We start from the raw sequence: 10,131 nt of genomic DNA, 5'->3' as shown, positions 1-10,131 counted from the left end.
TCCGTGCGGAGGAGTTGTTCAAGTTGTGACAAGTCCAAAGCAAAGTGAAGTCTGCAAACTGCACCCACAGGGACAGAGGTGGCAGACAACCATTTGAGACCAGAAGGCACCAGCTGTCGAACACAAAGCACAGGTGCTTTCCATTAATAAACATTTCCTTCTCGTCAGCACCTCTTTTTTAGATTAATTTAAGTATGATCTGATATCCAAAACTGTTTAATAGCCATATACTGTAGGTTTCTGTGTAAGTGACATGGCAAAGATAGGGTTAAAATTGAGCTGGTAACCCTTTTTTTCCCCATCTATGCACCTGTTTTCTTTTCCTGTTTTATCAAAGATGGGGTCTTTACAAACCCTTCGCCCTGCAGCTCTGTGTCAGTTGTGCACCTGCATCACAGAATCAGTTCTTTGGCAGCAACATGTGAGATAATCTCAAAGTGAAATCACAAAGAGTAGCAGCTCCAGATGGGTGTCTCAGAGCTTTCTTGTCTTGCTATATAAAAAGCGTGAGATGTACTGTATGTCCCCTTTTAAAAGTGAAACAAACTCCTAAGGTCAGCGCTGTATGTGGATCAGTTAATGACAGCTAAAAGAAAGGTTGTGAGAAAAACCCATTTCCCCGGTGGGTACTTAATGAAAGAAAGCAGCTGGTCAGAACATACTCTGGAGAAAACATCATCGAGAAAGTGGTTTGGGATACTCTTCACTTAATTGCCTTTCTCTGAGCAGTGTTCTGTTATTCTCCCACGCTTTCTCCTCTCTTGTAGGGGTGGCACACACACATATCCATCCCTTTTATCCCCAGGGGTGAAACAAACTCATGCATTATACGCCTCAAATCAAGCATAATTTATTTAGTCTTAATGTTGATATGCATAGAATAAAAATAGCTGGATTATTTTTGTAATTATTTCCCCACCACATTGTATCCAGAGCATGTACATTGCACAGGGTTTTGGGTTATTACATTTCTCACACAACTGGTTGTTGAACAACTCAGTGGATCATGAGGCCAACTGATTACTCATGCAGACATGGTGCCCTCTGCTGGCAAAAGTCTGAACTACCAACAGTCATCACATGGCTCTACAGTGGCCCCTGATTTAAATGAAATCATGCTTCTATTTTCTCACTTAAGAAAAGTTCCATGTACGTGAACCATGTAAATGAATGAATAAATTATACTTCATATTAGTACTAAGTGTGCTTCCATATGCACTTGTGATTAGTGTGTACTAAACATGAAACTGAAAGAAATCTGGGGGTGTGGGGTTAAATAAGAAGTGTGCTTGAGGCTAGCAGCTCCAGGTTGCATTAGCTGCTATACTAGCACAAAACACTCACATCTATGACTGAGCTGACGCAGTCAAGCTGCATTGCGGGTAATGTTGGCACCAGGTTTTAATAAAGAAGAAAAAATTTAATAAAAAAGATGATATCTCTGGTTTTGCTGCATCGATTCGGATTTTTTTAATGGTTTGTCGTGAATCTGATAATTTTATAAAAGTGCATGGCTAAATCGGTGGATCGCTCTTTAAGTAATAATTAAGTCTAATCAAGTTACCTATTTTGCACTAATGCTAGTCTTTTTAATTATGTACTTTGTGTATACTGGAGTCATTTTAGGACAACTATTAATATAGATTTAATTACTATATATATATATATATATATATATATATATATATATATATATAGAGTATATAACAGTTGTATAATGTGACTCTGAGGGGAGTTTTTCGATAGACAATGACCCAGACTATGTCATAGGGGACAGACAGGGAAGGTCTAACGAAAGACGCTATTAAGTTGCATTATGAGAAATGTAAGATCCAGTATTTTTGGAGCTCAACCCACACTAGTGACAGAAAGTCAGGATATCTCGGCCTCTGCTGCTTCTTTTTTAATGTCTTTTGTAAATCCCCCAATTTAATAAATGTGTTATGCCAAATTACTGGATTGCCCCTTAAAATATGTTAACACCTGAAAGTGTTATTTGAGTAAACAGATTTTATATATATTTCAAGTATGTATAGATTATGTGCATAACAAAAAAACATTTAAATACAATCAAATACAACTTGATATCTCAAAATAGCATTGTCAAGTGTACTTAAATATAGTCAGGAATATGATAAGATGCATTTATATTGTTAGTACATCAAAAATGATTAACTATTTACTTTCCAGTCTAATTGGGTGGAATAAAACCTTGTTTGTAAGCTTTCCTATTTGTCCTGTCTGCAATACAGCTTTCAAAATACCTTAGAGCTCTTGAAACAAGAAAATCTGGTGTTTATAATTCCGTTTTTTTATTTGACAGCTGGACCCCGCCTAGAAAGTTCCCCTGGCCCCCTCTATGCTGTCCCCTCAATGTATGTATGTACAGTATGTATGTATGTATGTATGTATGTATGTATGTATGTATGTATCTTAGGGCTTGGATTGTGCTGAGCAGTTAGTAGCTGCCAGCACTTGCAGGGTCTCTGAGAGGTCGGAGTCGTGTCGTCCGAACCACATAACTTGCTCCCCTGCCTGCGCCAAAGCTGCCTCTGCCGACTTCTGCTTGTGGTTGCGGGGAAACCGCCTGGTGCTGGTTGGAACATTTACAGCCTGCTTCACCGTCAAGTCAGTCTGTTGGACCGTGATGTTCTCCCCGGTCTCTTCAGGGCTGCTGTAAGCTCCATCTTGGCACAGGCAGAAATGGGAGTTGTGCTGTCTGTGATCATCAAGACACTTTCTGCGTCCTACACCCTGAAGTATACCAACATGGAAAATATATGGTTTCCTTTCTTACATTTCATAATGGCCTGAATTTTTCATTATACTCACACGAGTGAAGACAGATATGTTGTCTTTTAAGGCATGCTTGTTGTCGTGGTCTGAGAATGGATGTTCTCTGGATTTCTGTAAAGAAACTCATGAAGACACTCATATTGGGAGGACAGGTTATAGTCTAATACAACTGAACACAGTGGAATTGGGATAAATGAGGAGGCTAAAGTGCTTTGATAGGCAGTGCAATGAACAATTTTAAAGCCCTGGGCCATGACTGTAGGCTACTGTGAAAAAAACAGTTATGCCAAACACTCTAATATCTACTGTGCATACACACCTGCTGAGTTTTCCATTTAGGATAGCGCTCCAAGTTCGAAGCGTGAGGCAACGACGATTTAACCTGAGTCAGCATGATCCCAGTGCTTGTACAACCCTCGCGACTCCTTGTTTCATTTTCTGCTGAAACTGGATGAGCAAACTGAGAATAAAATGAAAGAAAGGCTAATTACACAGCCAGGTTTGAATGTTGTGATTTGTAATGATCTGATTATATGTGTTGAAATGAAGAATTTCTTACCCATTTGCCATCATTGCTCATTGAAGAATATCGCTTTCCACCTTTTACCATTTTAACACAGTTTGAGAGTCCACTGAGTAGTTCCACCAATACACCACACACACACTGTTCAACTTAACAACTAATGCAAACACACTGGTGACTATGGAAACATGCTGCTGCATGCACAAACTGAAATGTGATCTCAATTTGCCATGGAGATGTGGAACTGGAATTCTGGTCGTAAAAGAAAATACAAAAAAAAGCATGTTTTGTGGAATATTAAATTATAGCCAAAAGTAATTAAATGTACTATGTGGAATTATGTCTTTTTTTTTTTTTTAAATGTGGAGAAACTAGACAGACAGTCTTTGTTGAGGAGCTCTACAATTCAGCAACTAAGGACAAAGGAAAGGTTTCTCTGATGGATGACAAAACAAACAAAAATAACACATGTGGCTTTATTTTACACAACACTGGATTTAGGAAAACAACAATACATAATAACATTCATCTGGGATAGTTTTTTTTCTTCATTTTAGTAAAAAATGTTAATTATTCAGTTAATTTTAAAATGTGTTAAAAAAAAAGAAGTAAACTTTAATCAATTATTTTCAAATACACTTTTTGACCTAGGAAGTAAAACATTATTTACATGATTTTCTTTGCAAATAAAAATAGTTAAAAACGGCACATAGTCACTAATTAATTCTAAAGTAGGTAAATTAAACAAACCGATACAGTCACTCCTTGGTCATCGTTCTGGCGTCACATACATGTACGTATACGTATGACCAATTTGTTTTTCAACTACAGGCAAATGGAGAATGGAGAAATGGGGAAATGACCTAACCCTCATGCTGAGATCTGGCGTCTCCAGGATCCCATGGGAAATTAGACTTTTGTCAACGCTGAGACATGGTTGTGGTCTGATTGCCCCTGGTGCATATCTGTTGTATTATTGATCCCTTAGGACAAAATGAGAAAAACAAAAAAGTTGAATTACTTAATTTGTTTTAGGTTACCATCCAGGGTCCAAACATGTTCATATTCTTCTAAGTAAGCAATTGTGTAGGCACCCACATCGATAACCAACCCTAGTTCTTTATTTATGTATTTTGTATTGGCCTAAAAGGAGTAAAAATGTAAGCATATCAAGTCTAAACATACTGGAATCCGCCTGTAAATCCACCTGTAAAACAACCATGTCTAAGTTTTTAATTGTAGAACTAACAGTACCCTCCTCTCCAGGTTGGTAACGGTCAGATTTTCAGAGAAAGTACCAAAGACATGACAACATCAATGTGTCCTGACATCAAAGGTAGCTACAGGCCTGTTCCTGACATCAGGTTGAAGCATAGACTATATAATATATACAGTCTATGGGTTGAAGCACACAAGATGCATAAAAATGGCCACCTCTTGAAGTGACACGGTTTTATGGTCTGTGTCCAGGTCCAGTACCAATATAAACGTCACGATAAACTTAAGGTACTTGAATGTGAGTATACTGTGTTGATATGAGGCACTTAATGGTATTATTCCCTACAAGCTCAATTAGTTATTTGATGAAGGCTAAATGGCCCCTTATCATTGCTTTGTTTATCACCATAACATTGTCTAGACCTCATCAACTAGACCTCCTTAATTAAAAAGGTCATAAGGAGGCTCTTGATGAAGGCTCTTGGTGCCTACGAGGGTTTGTGTGTGTGTGCAGCACTGAGGTGAACTAATGGTTTTAAATTAAGAGGCAGCCATTTGTTTGCACCCACTACATTATGCATTAATATTTTAAAGAGGACGCTGATGCTTACTCAGAATGACTGATGTAGGCGCTTCTGTTTCATTACTCCGAGAGCTCGTCACTCTGGGAACATACTCTTTTCTCATCTCCCTATGGAGGTGCTTCTTTAGCTGTTTGGCCAAACGTTGCCACCTGGTGAAAAGCAGTAATCAGCAACAACTTAAAATCTCAAAAACAGTGGTTATGTTATCAGTCAGAGGGAGAAAAATCTTATGTTTGAGCTTTTTAAGTCACACAGAGATCACACCCTCTTACCTTTCCTGTGTGTCGTTGTACTTATTTAACCTGTCTGCATCCCCCCTCTTCTCCTCCATCCATCGTTGCACAAGTTCTTCTTTCTCTCTCCAGGCCTGTGCCAACGCCTCATTTAGTCCTTTCTGCTCTGTACGAAGGGCTGCCAACTCTTTGGATTGACACTCTATGGTGAACTCAAATTCTGAAAGGGTCGCCTTCAGGGTGTTACTCCCTTTAGCCAGAGTAAGTGCCTCTTGATGGTAGTCAGACCCACTGGAAAAGCAAAGTAATAAAAGAATGATTTGCTGTCTGATCATCTTGTGGTACTGTTACTTCAAACATTTAGATGTTGGATTGTAGGTCACAAGTTTATCTGCTAGTGAAGAACGACGTGGCATAAACTGGATTCATGCTTCTTTATCAAGGTGTCATATACAGTTGCACCATGGGTGTGTCATTTTATAAAGTCCTGTCGTTCCTTCAATAGGCCCAAAGTAATCATATTTCTATTTACTTTGTAACATACAGAGTGATTATGGGAAGGTTTTCTTTTTTTGCTAGATCACAAAATATACTGGGAATTCAGCATTTCTTCAACTTGTCTAATGTCTAATACTGTAGGTGGATGTAATGTAAGGGCCTGAACGAAAATTATTGGGTTGGGAAGGGAGGCTGAATCTTATAGAAAACTGCAGTACTCTCCCTATAATTTCTCAAGGCACTATAATTGAAAAAAAAAATAGCACAAAAAATGTTTTGAGAAAAGAGCTGCTAAATAATAAATCTCCAACAACTTTCATACAGTGCCTTAATGTGACCCAACAATCAATAGGCCTAGCACAGTGTTCATTTGTCTCTTCGGATTATAGGCTTCTCAGTTTTAAGAGAACGCAGGGAGTAGACTGTGATGGCTGTAGTTAAAACTTGAAATTACCGTGACTGCCAGTACTGCAGTTCAGCCTCTTTCAGATACAGAACGGTGGTCAGGTCGGAGACAGTCTGAGACAGCTGGGGAGACAAAACGCAAAGGATGAACTTATGTAATGATACTTTTACACCTAAAGATGTGTATTTATGTATTTTCTGATCATCAGCTGAATGTCACTGCGGTCAAGCCAGCCGACACATCGTGAACGACAGTCAAGACAGCCGACCCAGTGTTTTTGCTGTACGTGATTATAATAGCTTTACGGTAATAGCGTCTCAGAACTGATTTCAAAATAAAAGCATTCGTCTGATACATAGCGAGAGACAGTCATTGAAAGCTAATACCGTCAAAGGAAATGTCTGACAAGGCCCTGTTTCCACACACTAATTTCACTTCAGGGTAATATTAGACGTACACCGCCTCATATTGCCACCCAGGAAGTTTCAAGTCATTCTGGTGTACAGTTTCAAAATAAAAGCCCACCAAAGATTCAAATATGAGAATAATTATATATGATTAATATATAAATTCCACTTCAGGGTTATAGTACACGCCCCATTAAGTATCAAGACATTCTGATGTGTAGTTTCAAAATAAAAGGCCGTCAAAGTCTCAAATATGACAATAATTATATAATTATTTTGGATTCAATTTTAAAGGAAACGCCCTGTTATCAAAGGATAATTCCACTTCAGGGTTATAGTACACGACCCCATGGTGTGACCCATTAAGTATCAAGACATTCTGATGTGTAGTTTCAAAATAAAAGCCAGTCAAAGTCACAAATATGCGACTGATTATATAATTATTTTGGATTCAATTTTAAAGGAAACGCCCTGTTATCAAAAGATAATTCCACTTCAGGGTTATAGTACACGACCCCATGGTGTGACCCATTAAGTATCAAGACATTCTGATGTGTAGTTTCAAAATAAAAGCCCGTCAAAGCCTCAAATATGCGACTAATTATATAATGATTTGGGATTCAATTTAAAAGGAAACGCCCTGTTATCAAAGGATAATTCCACTTCAGGCTTGTAGTACACGACCCCATGGTGTGACCCATTAAGTATCAAGACATTCTGATGTGTAGTTTCAAAATAAAAGCCAGTCAAAGCCTCAAATATGACAATAATTATATAATGATTTGGGATTCAATTTAAAAGGAAACGCCCTGTTATCAAAGGATAATTCCACTTCAGGGTTATAATACTCGACCCCATGGTGTGACCCATTAAGTATCAAGACATTCTGATGTGTAGTTTCAAAATAAAAGCCCGTCAAAGCCTCAAATATGCGACTAATTATATAATGATTTGGGATTCAATTTAAAAGGAAACGCATGGAACTGTACATCAGAATGTCTTGATACTTAATGGGTCACACCATGGGGTCGTGTACTACAAGCCTGAAGTGGAATTATCCTTTGATAACAGGGCGTTTCCTTTTAAATTGAATCGAAAATCATTATATAATTATTGTCATATTTGAGACTTTGACGGGCTTTTATTTTGAAACTACACATCAGAATGTCTTGATACTTAATGGGTCACACCATGGGGTCGAGTATTATAACCCTGAAGTGGAATTATCCTTTGATAACAGGGCGTTTCCTTTTAAATTGAATCCCAAATCATTATATAATTATTGTCATATTTGTGACTTTGACGGGCTTTTATTTTGAAACTACACATCAGAATGTCTTGATACTTAATGGGTCACACCATGGGGTCGTGTACTATAACCCTGAAGTGGAATTATCTTTTGATAACAGGGCGTTTCCTTTAAAATTGAATCCAAAATAATTATATAATCAGTCGCATATTTGTGACTTTGACTGGCTTTTATTTTGAAACTACACATCAGAATGTCTTGATACTTAATGGGTCACACCATGGGGTCGTGTACTATGACCCTGAAGTGGAATTATCCTTTGATAACAGGGCGTTTCCTTTTAAATTGAATCCCAAATCATTATATAATTAGTCGCATATTTGTTGATATTCAGTTGTTGTCATGTTTTGTTGTCATATTTGAGACTTTGACGGCCTTTTATTTTGAAACTACACATCAGAATGTCTTGATACTTAATGGGGCGTGTACTATAACCCTGAAGTGGAATTTATATATTAATCATATATAATTATTCTCATATTTGAATCTTTGGTGGGCTTTTATTTTGAAACTGTACACCAGAATGACTTGAAACTTCCTGGGTGGCAATATGAGGCGGTGTACGTCTAATATTACCCTGAAGTGAAATTAGTGTGTGGAAACAGGGCCTTGTCAGACATTTCCTTTGACGGTATTAGCTTTCAATGACTGTCTCTCGCTATGTATCAGACGAATGCTTTTATTTTGAAATCAGTTCTGAGACGCTATTACCGTAAAGCTATTATAATCACGTACAGCAAAAAAACTGGGTCGGCTGTCTTGACTGTCGTTAACGATGTGTCGGCTGGCTTGACCGCAGTTGAATGTCTGTGGTTTAGCCTTTAACAAATATTTGTGCAAACTGCTCCTGCCTATATAGCGTAGATTGATAGCTGAAATGTCTTTCATGTAGTCGATGGCTGATAATATGGCGTGTATCATTGGGTTTCTCCTTATTTAACCCACCTTTTCTTTCAGGTGTTCACTCTCTCTCAGTTGGAGTTGAAGAAGTCTGGTGTTTTTCCCAACTTCAAGTCCACCTCGTTCTAAACTGAAAACAAAAAGCAGCTAGTGTACAGATTTAAAAAAAAAATAAAAAAATTGGGCATCAGAAAGGCTAGTGAAATTCCACATTACTGACCTCTTAGACTGAACATCATCCAAAATTTGTTTGCGAATTTCAAAACGTTCCTCCAGCTGAGACACTAAAAGAAAACCGATGACAGTGAGAACATCGACCACCACTACAAATGTAAAAAATATTAATCTTACAGCTTGTGAAGACGCCAACGAATGGGAGTTTCTCAGTTTGGTCTCTGAGTTGTAGTCGAGCTCGCGCGTGATTCTTCCAGCTTCCCATTGTAACAAAAACTATTCAAACAGCCCCCAAAAGGTCCTTCCGCTCCCACTTGATTTTGGTCGAAGACGAAATTGTTGTTAAAACGTAGCCGTCAGCACAGGAATGAACTGCCTGAAGCAAAGTTTCACGGCTCCTCCCTGTTCAGTCAGTCAGCTGAGCTGATCTGCATTTGGCCTATATAACTTCTGACATGATCCTGCCCCTTGCCATATCATTTATCATATGGGCCTAATATAATATGATATAATAGACTATAGGGAAAGTAGCCTAACTCAAGTAGGGCCTACATTACTCAAATACAGTAATTAAGAACGATGTTAAGGTAGCTGCACTTTTAGCATATGTCCATTAAATACTACTTTCAACTTCAATTTTACTACTTTCTAACTTTCAGAGGGAAATATTTTCTACTTTTATTCCACTACATTTATTTGAAATCTACTATTGACTTAGTCAATTAGTAACTTAAGATTTTATTAAATCTTAATACTTTGTATGATTTGTATGTATACAAAACAAACAAACAACACTTTATAACGAAGAACACTCTGCCACCTATAGTGAGTATTTTTACTTTTTATTCTTTACTTTATGCTGCTAATATTTCACTATGAATGAGAAAATGTTAGTACAACTATGAAAAGCAGAAATGTTTACTTGTTAAAGAGTATTTTAACATACTTCTACCTGAATAAAAGACACACCACTGAATGTAATGTAATATAATATAAATTGTTATAATGTAATACATAGCCTATTACATTAAATAAATTATTATGTAATATCATTGTGTAATATTATGTGATATCATATAATAT

General features: G+C 37.5%; 2 protein-coding genes across 5 annotated transcripts; both read right to left on the bottom strand.

Moving 5' to 3' along the window:
• Positions 1-2,047: 2,047 nt before the first annotated feature.
• Positions 2,048-3,742, bottom strand: tex36 (testis expressed 36). Of its 3 annotated transcripts, none has more exons than XM_035992680.1 (4): positions 3,356-3,511; positions 3,116-3,243; positions 2,833-2,907; positions 2,048-2,754 (listed from the first exon to the last, which is right to left on the bottom strand). In XM_035992680.1, exons 1-4 carry the CDS (start codon positions 3,357-3,359, stop codon positions 2,434-2,436), a joined length of 528 nt encoding a protein of 175 aa, XP_035848573.1. In that variant the 5' UTR covers positions 3,360-3,511; the 3' UTR covers positions 2,048-2,433. The 3 variants fall into 3 exon arrangements, with proteins under 3 accessions (XP_035848573.1, XP_035848572.1, XP_031157026.1); XM_035992679.1 differs by having other exon boundaries at positions 3,116-3,279; positions 3,356-3,461; XM_031301166.2 differs by having other exon boundaries at positions 2,049-2,754; positions 3,116-3,256; positions 3,356-3,742.
• A 299-nt stretch (positions 3,743-4,041) lies between these two features.
• si:ch1073-143l10.2 (uncharacterized protein LOC565165 homolog) lies at positions 4,042-9,488 on the bottom strand. 2 transcript variants are annotated; one of them, XM_031307556.2, is made up of 7 exons: positions 9,226-9,488; positions 9,095-9,158; positions 8,920-9,004; positions 6,307-6,380; positions 5,394-5,645; positions 5,149-5,270; positions 4,042-4,302 (listed from the first exon to the last, which is right to left on the bottom strand). In XM_031307556.2, the coding sequence occupies exons 1-7, from the start codon at positions 9,311-9,313 to the stop codon at positions 4,229-4,231; spliced, it is 759 nt and encodes a 252-aa protein (XP_031163416.1). In that variant the 5' UTR covers positions 9,314-9,488; the 3' UTR covers positions 4,042-4,228. The 2 variants fall into 2 exon arrangements, with proteins under 2 accessions (XP_031163416.1, XP_035848571.1); XM_035992678.1 differs by having other exon boundaries at positions 4,042-4,284.
• Positions 9,489-10,131: the final 643 nt, after the last annotated feature.

Source organism: Sander lucioperca, chromosome 15, assembly GCF_008315115.2.
Source record: "Sander lucioperca isolate FBNREF2018 chromosome 15, SLUC_FBN_1.2, whole genome shotgun sequence".
Taxonomy (NCBI): Eukaryota; Metazoa; Chordata; class Actinopteri; order Perciformes; family Percidae; genus Sander; species Sander lucioperca.
This window is presented reverse-complemented; position numbering and strand designations above follow the sequence as displayed.